This window comes from Lacerta agilis, chromosome 12 (assembly GCF_009819535.1).
Source record: "Lacerta agilis isolate rLacAgi1 chromosome 12, rLacAgi1.pri, whole genome shotgun sequence".
In the NCBI taxonomy this organism is placed as follows: domain Eukaryota; kingdom Metazoa; phylum Chordata; class Lepidosauria; order Squamata; family Lacertidae; genus Lacerta; species Lacerta agilis.
In genome coordinates, this window is record NC_046323.1 from 45178656 (window position 1) to 45198129 (window position 19474).

Here is a 19474-nt window from a genome sequence, read left to right on the forward strand (position 1 = left end):
AAATAATAAAGAAACCAAGTTTATATGGGGACATGGTCATGATACCCAATTCCTAGGAGGTCTAAATGCAGAGAGAGACAGGAGCTGTGGCTCCATTCCAGCTTTTTTCTTCTGCCTGCAGCTCTCTATGCCTCTCTCCTCTCTCCTCTCTCTTTCTCCTTCCTCTGTCTGCTTGCCTATGTTGCTTCCCTGCTTGTTTTGGAGCCATCTTCTCTGCTGCAACCATCGCCAGGAAGGCCACCACCACCAGAGCCAAGCACATATGATTGAACTCACGCAAGTAAAATGCATGTGTGCTGTGGTCGTACTGTATACATAATGGTGGGTAACAACATTCAATTATTTGAATTATAATGACTTTCTGGTTTATTTCTCATGCCAATGCCCCTAGAACACCTATGGGGAATTCACTAGCAAGACTCGTGTATTCCATACTTTACCTGGGCTCACATACACTCACAATTCTTATTTCCTATAGGATGGCTGAAGCAGGAGAAGATAGAAGCAGGAAAACATAGAGTGACTTGTTTTTCTTTTCTATTTTCTGGTAATGTTCACAATAGCATTCAATTTAAGCGTACTACTGGAAATTAATGTTTTGTTGTTGATGTACTTGTATGCTGTGAGCAACACCATGCACACAAAGCCCAGTGCAGCTCAGGGCACTTACATGAATGCACAAAGGTGCTATACAGACTGTTTTACACATGTTCCTGGTATTTCATAGAATCATAGAGTTGGAAGAGACCACAAGGGCCATCCAGTCCAACCCCCTGCCAAGCAGGAAACACCATCAAAGCATTCCTGACAGATGGCTGTCAAGCCTCCGCTTAAAGACCTCCAAAGAAGGAGACTCCACCACACTCCTTGGCAGCAAATTCCACTGTCGGACAGCTCTTACTGTCAGGAAGTATTTCCAGCATAATCATCCATATTTTTCCTTTCTGAAGAGAATTCATGCATGTGAAAAACATGCCCTTCAAAGGTTACAGATATAAGGTTACACTGATGAGCTGTGAAAACCACAAAGATGGTCCTTGCTACAATATGTTATCTTGCCTTAGGAGGACTTTAAACGTTTAGCAGCACAAAACACAATAATTTATAAAACGCAAACATGCATGCAGCATTAGTGACAGGTGAAATGTTAATTTAAAATTGACCAAATTCACCGGTTTCTATCTAGCAACATAATGGGCAGAATAATGATGACCCAAACCCCTGCAATACCTTGATTGCACAAAAAATGGACGATAAGGATTGCCTCATATTTTGCTTGAAATATTTGTCATGCACCCCAAGAATCTGTATATAAAGGAATGGGGAGAGCTAATGAAGTGATGATTTCTTAATACATAACTCAGTACAGTGGTACCTCAGGTTACAGACGCTTCAGGTTACATACTCCGCTAACCCAGAAATAACGCTTCAGGTTAAGAACTTTGCTTCAGGGTAAAAACAGAAATCGTGCTCTGGCGGTGCAGCAGCAGCGGGAGGCCCCATTAGCTAAAGTGATGCTTCAGGTTAAGAACAGTTTCAGGTTAAGAATGGACCTCCAGAACGAATTATGTTCTTAACCCGAGGTACCACTGTATCTTATTTTTATAACTGAAACAATTAACTCATAATTTGGGGAACACTGAAAACTATCACTGAGAAATATTAATACCTTCAGAGTTTCAACAACAGTTTACATTTGCCTTGGGAAACAGATTGTGTATGGTAAAAAATAATAAAACTCCAACTGGAATGGTGGTGGTGGTGGGGGGACACACACCCCTGACTTCTGTGAGGGCAAAATGAAATGGCTAAGCGCCTGTAGTTCAGAAGTTATGATGACAGACACTTCCTCTTAACTAAAAAGGTTAGCAAATTATACTATGCAGGAAGCAAAAAAGAAGTACGATTCTAGAATCTAACAGTTTCTAACCAACTTTGCTGAGATGTAAATGTTTAGCAAAGACTAGGAAGTCAGCAGTTATATTTGTACGCATAATTTAAAGCTGAGGTTGGGTACGAGGTTGATTTTTTCCCCTATAAAACATGACAAATCAGTTGTGACTTAAATGCTTGGCATGCAATCACAAATGCATTTCTAAAAAAGATACCAAAAGTGTAGCCGGCCTTTCCCATCCCTGCCCTGCCCTCTTTCCCAACCTCTTCTGGTATCCTCTGTGATAGAACGGTTTTTTGGATATTCTGAGGTGTTTTCCAGCTGGGACCAGGATAGACTCTGCTTTCCTTTCCTGTGATGATGGAACGGCTGCTAGGCCATGGAGTTGCATGAAATTTCTAGGCAGGAGCTCTCCTCACCTGGCTACATAGCAAGAAAGACAATTTGGCAGAGACCCTACTGTAGGTTATGCAGCATGATGGTTAATCCGGCCCAGACAAAAGATGCCAGTAATCTATAGCCCTCTAGCCCACAATGCATTTCCCAATACTGAAGTGCCCGCCAACTTGATATTTTATTTTCTTCCATACACACACATTCTCAAGTTATAATTAAAGTTTGTGGAGATGAAAACACCTGGGGAGGTTGGGGGGGGAGGAAATTGAGATGATGCATGGTTTCAGTATTACCCTTTTCAAAGGCCTATCCTAATAGGCCACTGTACTTTAAAGAAGCCATCTCTCTACTTGATTCAAGTGTAGCATTACTACAGTGGTACCTTGGTTTGCATACATCTTGGATTACAAACATGTCAAACCTGGAAGTGCATGTCCCGGTATGCAACCTTTTTTTGGATTATGGACAATTTTTTTTTTAGGCCCCATTGGCAAATGCATGCCTTGGGTTACAACCTGTTTTGGTTTACAAATGGACCTCCGGAATGGATTATGGTTATAAACCAAGGTACCACTGTACTTTCTCTAAGAAGTTGGTCAATTTTATGGGGAAAAAATTAGTTCTCCTTGCAATTGCTATTAATTGATCTATATCGGGGTGGCCAACTCCCAAGAGACTGTGATCTACTTACATAATTAAAAACTGGCAGTGATCTACCCCCTTTTGGTTGTTGAGCTTTTTTGGGGGAGGAGGAAAGCCCCATTTTGGGAGGAGGAAGGCCCCTTTTTTAGGCATTGTTGAGCTTTTTTTAGGGAGAAGGAAAGCCCTGTTTATTGGGGTTGCGGGGCAAAAAAATATTGCAGGTGTTCTGGGAGGTAATACCAAGCATGCAGGGCAGCAAGGGACAAAAGGAAAGTATTTTGAGGGAACAGACCTTCGGATGGCACAGCTGGAGGAGCAAAGTTCTGGCAGGAATGTATGAGTGGAGAGGTATGAGTGGGCAAGACCATGGAAGCCCTCTGAAGTAAACAGCACAGGGCTTGGATAGGATACAGTTATCTAGGCTTACAGTAGTAGGAGCTGAAAAATACCTTGAAGCTCTTAAGTAGCACAGTTTCAATTAATGGAAGTAAGGTAGGTCCTGAGTACAACTGCAAAATACAAAGTCTGAATGAAATCACAGCTAAGCTGTAGTCCTCCCCTCACTAACAGAAATGTGAGTTGTCTCCAATATTGTTGTGGATTTCTGTATAATAGAATTGATGTTATGATCTATGAGATCACAATAAAAGGGCTATAAAAGTACACATTATTTAAACATTTTTATTGCATGAGATGAGCAATACAGATGCAAAAAAAGCCAAAGTATACAATAATTGAACTTTTTTGAACAGTTCTCATTTTTAGAAAGCAATGCTTGCTACCCAACTGAAGCAAATTTCTCTCTCCTCCCCCCCATCCCTTCCACTCTTTTCACTCCTAATATAAATGTCGATAGCTCATGTAGAGTGGAATGAATAGTTGTGCTGTTTCAGCCTTTGGAGACAGTATGACTACCAACAGTTGAAACAAAGCAGAGTTTCCATATACGAAAGACCCACTAGTGCAGTTCTCCACAGAGACTAAGATGTGTTTCTTGGTCCAGTATAAGACTCAGCATTTTCAGACGACAGAGGACTAGACATATCACTCTGAGCAAGGGAGGTCAGTCTTTGGCTAAGGAGAAATCACCCAACAACAACATAAGATGGTTGAACAGCAGTTAATGTTAAGCATTATGTAATTCCACAGTAGTCAATGGGTATCATCCAACATGTACACATTAAATTCCATCACCAAAAACGAATATAGGGAACAATAACCACAAACCTGCTTCATAAGACCGTCATCACTACTCCGCCATACTAGTTTATACTGTCACAATTAGTACTAAAACCTCAAATCTTAGTGCTTGCTATTCCACAAGCTAATGGATTTATTTATAGTGAAGGAAATACTAGAAGAACTGCCCGTAAGTCAGCCATCACTAGCCCACGATGTAAAAATATGCCCCTCAAACCCTTTAACTGCCATCACATCTAGGCACTATGATGACAGAAGCTTCCTCTTCCATACATGATCCTTTAAGTTTAAGAAGCAGAGGAAGAAATAATTATTAATAGCATCAGTCCACCTAATTCAAGGAATGGGCAAGTAACTTCATATTGGCTAGAGTAATTCCCTGGGATCAGCTCTCATCCCCAAACATCAAAGCTTCTGCCAGTTAAGAGTCTTTCTCTCTTGCAGTGACCTATTTCTACAGGATCCCCCATTTGCCCATGTGGGGTTCAATTCTGAAGCACAAGCTTGTCACAAGTGCTTCCTTTTGCATGTGTTGTGTTTTAGTATCACTGAAAAAAATGTTAAGCGGGTACTAGATCTACCATTTTCATGATTTATGAGGATGCATTTATGGGGATGCAGGGGAGAAGCCAGGCAGAGAATAAATGCCATCTGCATGTACAAAGGGGATTTCGGTAGCAAGGTGATCAAAGAGTCAGTGTGATGTAGAGGTTGGAGTGTTCAACTAGGACCAGAGACATGCAAGTTCAAATTCCTACTATGCCATGAAGCTCACCTACGGCCAGTCACTTTCTCCACAAGGATGCTGCAAGGATAAAACTGGGGACTGCGGGGAAAAGCAAGACCAGGCACCCAGAGTCCCTTGGAAGAAAGGTATAATAAAAATTGCTAATATGTAATTTTGTTGTGCTGTCACTTGTGTGCAAATCATGTGAACCCCTTTTCTGTCAAGTGCTGCTCCAAAGGAATGATGCCAGCAGCACACATTACAACTTCTCTAAGTTTAAAGGAAAGACCAGTATGGCTGAGAGGGAAAAATACAGAGTCTAAGGACAGAAGAACTGCACAATGAAAGCAGAAGGAAGGGGGGGGGAGCGGATACTGAGCCTAAGGATGTTTAGTCAAAGAGGATCTGGAAAGTAGGCGGAGCTGAGAGACAGAGGCAAAGGTTTGACAAGACTAGGCTCTGTTAAATACAACTCAACACAACTCTGTTAAATACAGCTCAAATGAATAGTATTTAACTTCTTTCATGGGTTTTAGTGGGACTTGGGCCCAACCTAGACAGACAGTAGAATGAGATGGTAAAAGTGGTTGACAAGAATTCAGACTGCAGGTGGGGGATATCTATTGTTGAATGTTCCCTCCTATTGAAACTCAAATAATATAAATATAAATATAAATATAAATATAAATATAAATATAAATATAAATATAAATATAAATATAAATATAAATATAAATATAAATATAAATATAAATATAAATATAAATATAAATATAAATATAAATATAAATGTATATCAGGGAGAAAGTTTCTAGCACAGCCGATGTTGTTGAGCTAGTTTTTTACTTGCATAGTGTTTTATGTATGGGCAGATTCATGATTCTACACTTGCAGTCTGAAGTGGTTCTATACATTCTACTAAGTTAGGCCTCTTTCACCTTAACTCCATTGCATGTGCCCATCAGGCTTCAATTACAAATAAATTCTTTTAGAAGGGGGACAGAGTAGTTGGTAGAAAAATAGGCAGGCATTGTAACAGGCTGAGTTAAGCAGGAAAAGAGTTGGGGAACAACCCAGGGATGTGAGGTTGTTTCTTGTTTAAAGAAAGCAGCCTGTGCATTGTCTATTTCACCTATTTTAATACCCACCTAAACATTCAGCTGCAAAATCATTTAGTACAAAGGGGGGGGGATGCAACAGCACAACCCAGCTCTGAAAAAATATCCACTGCATACCAGGTACAGTATGCAATTAAAACTGACGCAGACCAAACATTGGTAACTCCCGAGTGATGAGGCTGGGCATTTACCCTAACCCTGAATACTTGCAAAGGGCTCACCAGTCCAAAAATACTGCCACTCTCACATTGCACGCAAGAAGTTCAGAGGTCATGAGAGATTTCCTGAGTTGCATACTCTACATCTGCTAGATTAACGGGGGTCCCCTACTGAGAAGACCTTACCAAAGAGGCTCCAAAATAATACAGTTGCACTGAAGACCAAAAACAGTCCCTAGCAGACAATGCAACAAGCCTGAAAAGGAAGCAGCAAAAGCAGTGAGTCATAGCAGCCATTCAGCCAAATAGTAGCCCAATTCTGAATGGGCATTATCTAAAATCTTCTTCCTTGGCAAAGACTTCCTACTAAAAACCTGTTGCCAGCCCAAAAGGCAAGTGGCATGATATGAACACTCCTCTGAAGAATGAGTCACAGCGACTGAAGAGCATAGTTTCTTATTTATCAAATCAACAAATAGTAGTATGAATGCAAATTTAACACCACAAATTCTCTTTAATTTATGGTTACTCTGGAAACTTCAATGTATGCCAGACAAAGAGGATGACACACACAAAGATATTTCGGAGAGAGCTTTTACTACAACATTGATATATGCACCCAAGAAGCAGAGGCAAAGCAGAAGCATTGTTCTGAGCAACCAACAGCGAGTTGGGAAGTTGACTTCCTAGCGTAAACTTAACCCAGTGTTATCCCACCATATTCTTAGCAAGTGTCGGCAAATCTTGTGTGTCAAAAGTCAATCTGAAAGTGTCCGTGTTGTGTCACTGATGTCACAATGTATTAAAAAAAATATTCCACTGTGAATGACAGCATGAATTTGCTAAGATTAATTATGCTTTTAAATTTACTTGTGCTCTGCTAAGTCAGTATCTATATTATATATGTTTTATGTATACTAACAGCTATGTCCTATCCCATGGGTAGGCAAACTAAGGCCCGGGGGCTGAATCTGGCCCAATTGCCTTCTAAATCCGGCACACAGACAGTCTGGGAATCAGCGTGTTATTACAAGAGTATAATGTGTCCTTCTATTTAAAATGCATCTCTGGGTTATTTGTGGGGCATAGGAATTCGTTCATTCCCCCCCCCCAAAAAAAAATATAGTCCGGCCCCCCACAAGGTCTAAGGGACAGCTTATAGATTTGAGTATTCATTACCTAGGCAAAACAAAGAAGTTCGTTAATGATCATATTGTACAAGTCTTCATCAAGTTTGTATAAATCTGCATATGCACAGAACCAATAATTCTGAGGAAGAGAACATGATGCTTTCTGTAACAATCTATCCAGAAGTAAGATTTACTGATTTCAGTGGCGCTCACTCCACAGCAAATCTGCAGAACTGGAGCTTTACAACCTGTCTAGAAGTGCCCAGTGTCTTGGTGGAATGGGAGGTGGGGGTAGAATAATGTCCTTTTTCCTTGCCACACCAACTCCCTCCAGAGACAAAGGTGCTGGCAGCCCAAGGATCTGCAAGTCTCCATCAACATCTCTCCATCTGATGTCCACAAGGACACCAGTTTAGAAGGCGAGAGAGTGGAAAAGGGGCTCTCTCTTCTAAAATGGCACCTAATTAATCAGGGGCACTTTTTTAATGGTCTGGAAGGTTAATAGATGAACCTATTTGATTAAACACTGCAGCCCTCTTTTAAAAAAAAACCTTCTAATACACAGTGTAAAAATGTAAATGTAAGTGTATATTTTGTGCTTAGCTTCCATGGCAAGTCATCTTTGGGCCCAAAATGCAGTAAGGAAAGAGGTTCTCCATTTCTATATTTCTGTTTGAAATGTTAAAAGCATCCTGCAGATCAATGACTAAGTGATCAGCAGAATTTCTGCTATGTGTGCAATTTGCATAATAGCTCTTTCCTCAAGGCAGGAAAAACTGACTTTTGACTTGCAGGGAACAAGTATCCCTAACCAAATAAGAAATAAGAAAATTCCTACATAGAGAATATGGTTACAGGGGACAGCAAACACAGGTGGGATTGCGCACACTTGTGTTTTGCCTCATTCTCATTTGCTACAACAGGGGTAGGGTACTGGAATTACACAGCAAACCAGACCTTTATCTCCCCTATCCTGCACAGGCCAAATATGACAGGCGGGTGGGAACACCACCTGTTAATCACCCAATGTCACAATGATGACAGGTGATGGAGTGCTTTGATGTACCACTGATCAGCTGATCACTGGCAATTCAAAGTGCTGAGCAGGGATCTTTGCAAGCCCATTCAAGGACTGGCTGGCTACAGAATTACCCAGTGGGAACTCAGTAGTGCAGCCAACCCAACTGGCATGCTCTAACTGCCAATCAGTAACATCTCTACCCGTCCCTCAACCATAGCTGTCAAATTTTTCCCTTTTCTTGCGAGGAATCCTATTCGGAATAAGGGAATTTCCCTTAAAAAAAGGGAAAAGTTGACAGCTATGCCCTCAACTGACATCACATATGATGTCAAGTGTGCGACTGGGGCAAGTGGTTTGGAGAAAACAGCCTTATGGGCCAAATTGGGATCTGTCCCCAGCTTAATTAAACCCATAACTTGGGGGTCCCCACCCCTGTGCTACACAATAGGAAGCTTTGGTGAGCTGAATGGTCATTTCCCATGAATATCTGTGTGCCCCAATTGTGCCACCTGACAGTTTATATGTTGCATGCCAATCTACCACCTTATACATAGGCTTTCTATGTGAAAAATAGGGAAGCTGATATAAATAATATGTTTCATGACCAAACGTGAGAAGGGTAGTGCTTTCATAATACACTTCTAAAGGAGAAGATAGCTGAATAATTATGACTTTCTTCAAACTTCTGAAAACAATGGATTAAAGATCACAACATCCAGCAAATGCTGCAGTTGGCTTTGCAATAACATGCAACGCCACAGCTGTGCTGAAAGCACCAACATCAATATTCTTGTCAATGAGTTTGAACAAAAGCAAAAATGGAAACACGCCTTCAACAGGCTGGTAGTTCTCAACACTTTCAGAAGTGCTGCAATACCAGAAGATCAATTTACTGTTCAGCCAGAACATAATATAGCTGACCTAGATGAGTTCAGATTTTGATGGAACACTTACATTCAAAACCTTGACCCAAAGGAAGAATACATGGATGCCTCAAAGGGAAATCACCAAAACATGCTCTAGGCAGGACTCAGAACTAGACACTCAGCAGGATTTGGGGTGTTTACCTTACAGAGCGCTCTGACAGACTTAATCTTTGTGTAAGCTTAGACTAGCAAAATTGTCCAGACTGTCTCCCTTGCTGCCAATAACTCCCCCTTTCTCTGTGCAGCATGTGGAACAAAGTAACATGGTTGTAACTTTCTGACAAACTATTGAAAATTTAATCAAGCATCTTGATCTGAGTTTTCATGCTTAGTATCAATTTTCTGTACAAAGGAATGTAGCTACACACCTGCCTGCACTGGAAAATTGGCTCACACCTATTTAGAAGTTTAGAGGAAGATACAGCAAGTCCCTTAGGAACTCTGCAAAGCGAAACATGTCTGTGTATTGCAACAAGAGGAAATATATCACCCAAATATCTGTGTAGCTAGATACCTAGCCAGATAAATTAGTCCTGGTAATATCCTGCACTCACCTGCTTTTTACTCACAAGAGTAGCTAGTGGAGAATAAGCAAAGCACTCCATTCTTCATTTCCCAGCCTCTCTTGTGACTAAAAAACAGACTAGCAAAACACTGTACTAACTAGAAATGAGCACTCTCTGCCCCTTTCCCAATGGTCTAGTGTTTTATGCTAGTTATGCAGGAGACAAAGCCTGTCCTGCATGTCAAGGCTCCACCATTAACCTGCTGTGTTTCTGTGCTGGACAACTAAGTGGTGATACTCCTTCCTGTGGATCTAACAGGTTGTCAGCAGCACCACCAATTGTTCCAGATCTACCCGCAGCCTCCCATGTGCCCATGCAAGAAATGTAGGAGTTTTACCTGCTCAGTAACTAATCACAGCAGTTGGAAACCTCCAGCCCATGAGCCTACCGGTAATTAGGCCCACCTCTGAATTTGGCACAGGAAGCCATTTTGGGCAAACCATGCCCACCTGGGCTTTTCCAATCTCTTATTTCTGAACTTAGTGTTGTAGTCCCACAGTATTTAAGATCAGAGATAAGTGTGGCACTGTGGTGCTTAAGATTAAGATTGAAGATAAGCACCTGCTTCTAACTTTTACCCTCAAGGGGCATGCAGAGGCCTATCTCCAATCTTAGAACTGTGGGACAGCACTAAGATAGGATCTATGTCTGTGCTGATCCACTGACGTTAAATTTGCCATCCTATGAGGTTTGGTAATTAGTAGGTTGGTGGCCCTGACCACCCTTCAAAACTGCCTGCAGGTGGTGGGCTTTGCCATCCTTGGTCTACCATAAAAACCCAGAAGGAGGAGAGAAGGAGCACTCTACTCTGCTGCCAGCTCTCTCAGTTGCAATGATGGATGCATAAGAGAGAGCTTCACTTCCTGTGCACCCAGTATAGAAACCCAGCAGGCTGCTGGAGAAGGAATGAAGCACTCCATGCCTCTGCACTGCTTTCTATGTCAAGTGGGGAACGGAGTGCTTCCTACCCTACAACCCTATAATGGGTTGTCAGCAGAAGGGCCAAACACTGGGTTGTTACCCACGCTGGAAGGAGGGAAGGTGAATAACCCCCTACTGTCCACCAAATAAATGCAGAAGGTTGCTAAAAGAGGGGCTGAACACTCTGTTTCCTTTCTGCAACCTCATGCACCTATGTGAAATTTCTAGTTGCCTATGGCGACCAGGCAAGTGGTTGAAAAAAGATTGTATATATCTTTTACACTGAATAACTGCAACAATTTGTTATGGAGACTTCTTGCACTGGTATATATGATTTCAACAATCCTTTAGTTTCTACCAGTTGGAATTAAGATTGCCTAGCTATTACTATTGATAAAGAAAATAAGCCTGTCAAAATCTTGTAAACGAAAGTGATTCCTCAAAGGATCACTATAATCTGAGCTGGAAGAGATTCCCATCTGATACTTTAAGGCAGGATATGTTGGCCTCAATCCAAAGCAGCTCTATGCACGTGAAGGCTAGGACCATGCATACTCAGCTGGAGCTCTCTTTGAAGTTCTTGCCACAGCATCTCACACTGCCAAGGAGGCATGCCAATCTGCAGTTTAAAAAGCAACTTGCCTCTTTAGCAGTGGGAGATGTTGCAGCAAAACATTTCGAAGAAAGCACTGCTTTCAGGCAGATGCCTCTCCTGTGCACAAAGCTTCTTTGTATTTCAACCTCCATACATAAACCGTCCCTCAAATGCCTGTCCAGCCTTTACAGGACAATCTCCAAGGAAATTCTACAGCCTCTCTGGGCTTCTTACTCCCCTGCTGAACTGATCTTACAACTAAGCTGTACTTAATAAGGAACATCTTAAAACAACTTCTCTGCACTCTGAACTATTTCAGTCTGAATCCTAACAATTTAACCATAGTGGTTAAAAAAGGTGGAAAATACAGCTAATTATTTTTCTGGAAGAAAAACAACACCACTACATGAAACAAACTAAACTAATTTCAGCTCACTCCTTATGTTATTTCCAATGCTGTCCAACTCCACAAAACTGGATGAACCTTTACTAAAGGCTTGGCACTAAATAATATCCCAAAGAATATTTCTGCAACAGGAGCAGGTAACTTGTTTTGGCCAGTAGGCTGTTTGGCATATCCCTGCCTGTGAGTGGACTAGAAGTCATGTTTGCTATGAAAAGGACTGCACTACAGAGTCTCATTTTTTCTGTTCAGCATTTGATACACACATTAAAAAAGCCTTAGCTCAGTTCTACTTAGTCTTGTGCTGAGGTTGTTTGCTGACGCACAAAACAGGACAGCACAACCTACTTGGGGAGGGGTGGAGAACTCCATAGTGAAAGCTTTCCTGGCTACTATCCTGTGTATTGCAATACCAGCAAAATCTGAGTCAGGGCAGAAGCCTGAATGTAATTTTATTGTGAACTAGTTCTCTGCTACTTGAAAAACAATGCACACAAACTTTGCTATTCTTGTCATTAGGAGACAGGGAGGGAGGGTGAGGGGAGAGAATATGGTTAAACATAAACATAACTTCCCTTCAACTTAAATCCATTTCCTCATTTCTCACATTTCAAAGTCCTTCAACAAAGTTTCTTATTTTCTTTCTAGGAGATATACACAGCTCTTACGCTTTATTCCTGAAAAATGCTGCATAAACCGCAATTTATAACTCACTATTTCCTGGCCTAAAGGGGGACTTTACATATTTGCTCCTTTCCCAAATGGAAATTATTCCTCAATTAATTGTCACTTTCCCTAAGGTCTGGCATCCTGTTACATAGTAATCAGGTAGTGACCTAAGTACAACTAAGTAGAGAGAAACAGCCCATAATAGGCTTCTGTTAAAGGAACAAAGGAGGGAAGATCTTCTGGCCATAACCACAAATTGTTAGTGTTCGGTTCATCATCCACTGCCCTTTTTTGGCTGTGGTTAGTCACCAAATGTTTTTGATTTGGATCAAAATCAAATGAGAACATTCTATTAAGTCACCAGCATGTGGTCTGCCTCCTTTATGCTACTTGTGCTTACCCTGATCACTTGATCATTTGGCGATCAGTTCAGAAAGATCATTCAACATTACAATAAGGGGAAACGTACATGTAGGATATTGGGGGAAATGATTTAAAATAGCTATACACAGCTGTGACGGTTCAAAATTAACAGGAATATTTGAAAGGTGGGTCGTCATCCCTCAAGCCTGTGCTTATCAATCTCCATTTTCTTTGGGCCTTTGCAAATAACACCAACAGGACAGACAGGGACCACAAAAAACACAAGAAAACAAAAGACAGACAAGCCTGGTAACTTACCCCTCCTGACAATTTAATCACCCTGACTTTGGTGCCGACATGGGGCCCATCTCCACTACCACTGTTTGCCCGCTGCATGACAGTTCTTTTCACCCCAGGCTTCAGTTCCTGAGGCTGGCCTTGTACTGATGCCACACGAGCAATCTGGGATGGGTTCAAGTGGGCTGCAGGAGGCTTTGTTTGCAACCCTTTATATGGCAGCTGGAGCTCATTTTCAGGCATTGTCCTAGTCTGTCTTAGCTGCTTTACTGTTTTTATTTGCTGTCCTTGAAATTGTGCATTATCTCCAGCCTGCAGAATATTTGGGGGCTTAGGCTGAAAAGCAGGGGGGGTTGGAGCTACTGGGTCTTGCTTTTTAACCATCAGCCTGCATTTCACATTTTGGCGTGGCTGTGCACCAGGAAGGGGAAGTAATGCATTTCCATTGGTGGGCAACTGTGAAGTTTCTTCCTCCTGTTGTTGTGTTGAAGACTGCTGCTGCTGCTGTGCAAGCCTTTCAAGCAACTCTCTTTTTCTAGCTCCAGCCTGAAGTTGCCGCCTGAGCTCCTTTTGTTTCAAGATCTCTTCTCTTAGGCGTTTCTGTTCTTCTATCTTCAAACGGTAGAGTCTGGTTTCTTCATCTTCATCAGGAAACTACAGAACATCAAAGAAAACAAGTCAAATTTGGTTTTGCTTTTAAAAGAGAGAGTGCATTGATGGCATACATCCCCAGGAGCATTTTAAATCAACTGAAATATGGTGCTAAAGCTTTTAAATGGCATAGCTACCAATGCAAGTTTATTACTAGGCAACCTATGAAGAGTCAAAAAATACATGACTCTAGTTTGGACTTTACTGAATGGAAAAAAAATCAGAATGCTGAAACTGAAGCCTTCTAAATCGGAACTCATTTAGAAGTTGCTGAAACCAATTAAACTATTAATATAATTCAAGATCTCAAAATATTGTTTCAAATGGAAGCTGTAACAATACAGAGGCAGCCCACTGTCACATGGGTTTTATCTTGCTCTTTTCTGACAAACTAACAAAAGGTAGGGTGGTAAATGACCTGAAAGGCCCTGATTAGAACTATTGATTTTTCTTACAGAATTTTCAGCCTGATCTGAAACTCATTTGTCACACAATAATTGGTTATAATGAACAGCACAAGTCAATCTCTCTGACCTTGAACTCATGCACTCTCTTCAGAATTAAAATGTTGCCAAATGCAGTGTTGGAATATTAATGGTATATCAGGAATGCCTTTAATATTCTAGCCTTAAGCTTTTCTGAAAGTATTATACCCTTTGTGCATCAAATAACCTTTCTAAGGGGCCTAAAATTCTGGCAGAAAACACATTCTTATAGGAAGCTACAGGGAAATCAAGAACATCAAAAGAAAAGCTGCTTCCAAGTGTTGCTCCTGAGTTTGCAAGTTTCAACAGGACAAACGTTAAAGGATAATATAATAGGCTAAGAACTGTTCCTTATTAAACACTACAATAGTTCAACCCCCTAAAGCACCAACCCAATATGCTTTATTTAGTATACATCTTGAAGAAACCTCATTCGGCACACAGCAGCTTAGATCACCAGCACTAGGAAGCAGTGAAAAAGTGGAAGATCCTGCACCATGGAATAAATGTAACATTACTTGAACTAGTTTCACTCACATATAATAATAATAATAATAATAATAATAATAATAATAATAATAATAATAATAATAATAATTTATTATTTATACCCCGCCCATCTGGCCGGGTCTCCCCAGCCACTCTGGGCGGCCTCCAACAATCAAAATACAATACAGAGTCACAAATTAAAAACTTCCCTAAACAGGGCTGCCTTTACTTTCACAAAGATTCTCTTATGCAATGTTCATGTTTAATTGGCAGGTAAGATGTTCAAAAACTCATCAGCTGAAAGTGTATGCAGGAGAAACTGGAACCTATCAGTTACAATTTGCTAGACTCGTCTTAATATCTAAGTTCCCCTAACAATCTGAGCAAATAGGTCCCCATTCCCATTTACCATATTTCTAACTCAGATTAAGATTCTACATGACTCCATGGCAAAGTTGGCATTGAACCCAAGGGTACCAGATCTAACTCTCTGCCCACTGGACCACACTGACTTTGACCATCTGAAACAAACTGAGAACATTGAAGATAGCCATCCATTCAAAATGCAATTAGCAAGCTTCCCATCTCGCAGGGTAAAGTACTTTAGTCTAAGTTTTACGGGCCAATTCAACCTAAAGTGATCTATTTCACTGAGTACAGTTACTCTATATTCTGTAACAACTGATCAGAAAAAAAACATCTGCATTCAGTAGTTAGCATTTACAGTGACAAACCATTGATATTCATCATTCAAGCCTATCTGTAAGGGATAATAACAGGAATTAGCGGCTATATAGTTCTTTAGAATATTCAAAGCATTGTCTCAGTAATTTTTACAACAATCCTGCAAGGTAGGCTCAGTATTATGTCTATACTACAGGAGAGTGACTGAGGATAAGACACCGTGTCTCATTTAAAGCGAAAAAGCTCAGTTTGCGCATTATGCTAAGTCAAACCATGGCTTAGCATAAACAGTTGAATGTGCAGGCCTCACAGATTGTGGCCACTCTGCTCCTCTTACTGTTACTGCATTGAGCTCAGCATGTCTAATGAACCCAAGTTCATGGTTTAGCTCTCTCCATACAAACTATGAATTGTAACCAAGATTTGTCATGTGGGTTACAGCTAGTGCTTGGTTTGGTACAGCTAACCATGAGCCTAGGTTCATTTAATCTGCTAAGCCAAAGCATGACTTAGTCTGGTCCAGCACAGCAGAACCAGCAGATGAGCAAAGTAGTCACAATCTCCTCTCAGGGAGCCTGCACAATTGCTCTGTGCTAAGCTATGGTTTGGCTTAGAGTTACATGCAACTGAGCTTCTAGCAAGTTCATTGCAGATTCCCCCTAGGGACTTTTAATAGTACTTTCATAGTAACTTGGTTCTCCAAAATCACTCAAGTTAATGGTATTCAAGAGCTAAATAAAAATAGGCAAATGACTGCAGATTCTTGTTTCCACAAAAACAGAACTTCATTATTTAATATTATCACTGCATCTTGCCAACAGACAGGATAACATCGGGGATGGGTTATCCCATGACCTGTGGTCCACATCTGGGTGGCTGAGGGTAAGAGTTTCCCATATACCCCATTCCAAATGGACTTCTCCTTTAGGCTCCATCTTCTCATTCCAGTAAAGTGCACACTTGACTCTCAAGACTGGTGACAGTGAGCTCCAATTCCTGATCATGGCTTACAATAAGAGAATTTTGCTGTAACAGATGTAAGTGTAAGTAACAGATGTGCCTTATGTTTTCAGTAGATGAGGGAATCACCAACATATAAGTGAATTGTGTGTGCTGGTAGAGGCGTTTCTTCTATCTCTCCAGTTTACTCATCTGTGCCTGCCTGGAAACTAGTATAGATGCAGAAAACTATGTTACATAGACAGACAGAGGAGAGGCCTTACCTCTGGCTCAGATTTGATCTCCGCTTTAGGCTGTGCCACTGGAATAACTGCTCTAGGCTTTGTCTCAGTCCTTCCCTGTTGGTTCTTCACACCAGCAACAGGCCTTGCTGTAGGCATGGTACTGGTAATGGGTTTTACTTGAGCAGCAGGTGCTGAGGTTCTTCGGTTGTTAGCAGCCTCAATTGCATGCAAAGGTGCTATTGGCAATTCCCGCAAGTTACTGTTCCTTGGAGCAGGTGACTGGAGTTGCTGATTTGGACGCTTCACAATGTTTTGTGTTGGTGTGTTCTGAAAAAAATAAATCAACATGAGTTCTTTAGCGTGCAGATTGTCCTGTAGCTTAACTGATAACATATGGAGATTCTGAATCACCTTTCTTTGTACAGTCATTTCAATAGCAAATGCAAATTAGTACCCTCTGCCATGCTAATGGTACTAACAGCCTTTGATAAGCTTTGAGGAATGGAATCTTCCAAAGGAAGAGCAGACAAAGCGACAGAACAACTAGTCAGGTGTTCTGCGAAATTATATTTTCCCCCAGAACTGAATTTTCTGTGGCAGTGAAGGTATCAACCCTGCTGAGGGCCTCAAGAAACACAGGTGAACACAAACAGAGGGACAAAGCAGTGCTAAGTGGTTTGAAAATTCTTTAGCACAGCAAAGGAAAAAGTCAACCATGGGTTGACAAAACTGCAAGATTTGTGACTAGAAGTGAACAAATGTGGCCAACTTCACCTTCAGACACAGCCTTCCTTAAATAATGTTTCTAAGCGTGTGTGTGTTCGTGCACACACACACACACACACACACAGCCAGTCCTACACATCCTTGCCTTCTTTTCTTTCAAAACCTTGCAGGCAAACTACATGGCAAAGCCTCTCCTGAACTGTCATCACTTCTTTGCTACACTCTCTACTGCCAGTTAACCTGCTCAACACCATCACTGCAGTTTGGAAGCCAATCCTTGTCCCTTTCCTGTCTCACTTTGCCCCCATGTGTCTTAACTTCATTGAAGCATTGACAGGACTATTTCTGCTTTCTATCTATCACTGCTATTACTAAAGAAGTATCACAGGTATGGCTGCAATGAATCATTTGCCTGCTAACTACTGGAATCTTCAAATTGCCCTCCCTTGGAAGGGGAGAAAGAAAGAACCCTTAACATGGCCTTGTGAAAGCTGCCCATGGAAATCTCTTTTCCTCTGTGCTGTTTTGCACAGCCCAATAGTAATAAGATTACTTGGCCTCTCAAGCTCAAGATAACAATCTCAAGACACTGTCCAAATAAGAATGTTCTTTTTTTTATCCTAATACTAACCAAGGGGTGGAGTGGGGTTAATGGGTTGTTTTTATTTTGATTATATATTTTGTGGTTTTATATTCTGATTTTGTTCTGTGAACCACCCTGAGACCTCTGGGTATAGGGGGGTATATAAATTGAATAATAATAATAATAATAATAATAATAATGCCAAGGCAGCCAAATTTAGCACAGGGGAAGCGTCATAGAGGCTGTTCAAGAGATAAGCAACAACACTAATAGTGTTACACCATACAACAGGGGTATCTAATCCACAGACCTGCAGGTAGCTCTTCAAGAGGTTTGTATTCGCCCTCAAAACACACACACACACACACACACACCAGACCTCATTTTTTAGAAAACTACTAGGGTTTTTGTTATTTTTTATTACAGGCAACAACTGGGGTTTGCATTCCAGGTTATCACACACGTCAGTGGAGTGCACATAAGCCCGCCCCGCCCCCTTCTGGGTCCGAAAACAGCCTGCAGGTGCACAGCCATGTGTTCTTTGACCATGCGCCAAACGGGAGTTGTCTGCACTGTATTTACATGTAACTTACATGCCTGGCCTTTACCAGACCTTGTCGCTGCTGACACTGCATCCGATTGCTGCTTGACTGCTGCTGCTGCGCCTGCATGTGAGGTCTAAACTGGGATGGGGCAACAGAAATCAGAGGCTGGGGGGGCACTGCAAGGAGGTGGTGCTGCTGCTGGTGGTGTGGTTGATGCTGCTGGTGGTGTGGTTGATGCTGCTGGTGGTGCTGCTGGGCTGTTTGTGGATGCTGCTGATGTGACTGCGGATGCTGCTGATGCGACTGTTGATGCGGCTGCGGGTGGTGTTGTTGCGGCGGCTGTGGGTGCTGCTGATGCTGTGGCTGCAAAGGAGGGTGCAAGGGACCCTGCACATTTTAAAGGAAAGCACACATGAGCTGCAAACTCAAAAAAGGCCTGCTCCTAAACATTCAAGATCTAAGTAACTACTAGGACATAACCAGCACTCTGTATATAACAATTACTATGACCAGCAAAGAAAAGGCCTTTATTAATAAGCACACCACCACCCAATTTGAGTCTAAAGTTAAGTTAGGCTAAGTTAAAGTGTTGTACTGAACATAAGCATTATGTTTCAGCTGTTCCTTTTTAAAAAAAACAAAAAATGAAGAAGTCTAACTGGAGTCTGAACATTTTCTACAATTACTAAAGCACAATGCTTAAACTTTAAAGAAAGCTTAATAAGTGAAAGGAATGCACGATACCAGGCATTGTGTACTTATTAGTATCCTCAAATGAAGAACAATTGTACCAGCAGAGGGTGCTCTAACCTTTGTGGTAAGCTAATATGGCGGTTTTCTAGATGCATGCTTAATCTATTCACTGTACAGGAACTTGTTTTTAAACAATAGATTATTTTCATATTTCTTCTGGAATAAATCAATTTAGGGAACCATAGAATATTGAACAAAATGTTGCATTACAAACTTTTCTAATCTCATTAGCTGTGAACAGCCTTGCAAAAATCAAAGCAGTTTAATATCTTCACTTTGAAGCACTATGCCAATACAAAGTTGCCACTAAACCTTGTAATTCAATTAGCACTGGGCACAGGGGGATAA

General features: G+C 41.3%; 1 protein-coding gene across 2 annotated transcripts in view; it reads right to left on the reverse strand.

The window, feature by feature from the left end:
- RBM33 (RNA binding motif protein 33) overlaps nt 1-19474 on the reverse strand; it is an 83816-nt gene that overhangs the window by 20776 nt on the left and 43566 nt on the right. The window contains exons 13-16 of one of the 2 annotated variants that reach the window (XM_033165351.1): nt 18422-18760; nt 16559-16846; nt 13048-13680; nt 3936-4006 (exon numbers count right to left, since the gene is read on the reverse strand). In XM_033165351.1, coding sequence (XP_033021242.1) covers nt 3977-4006; nt 13048-13680; nt 16559-16846; nt 18422-18760 — 1290 coding nt within the window. In that variant the 3' untranslated portion in view covers nt 3936-3976. Of the gene's footprint in view, nt 1-3935; nt 4007-13047; nt 13681-16558; nt 16847-18421; nt 18761-19474 lie in introns of those variants that run through there. The other variant, XM_033165349.1, reaches the window with a different exon arrangement.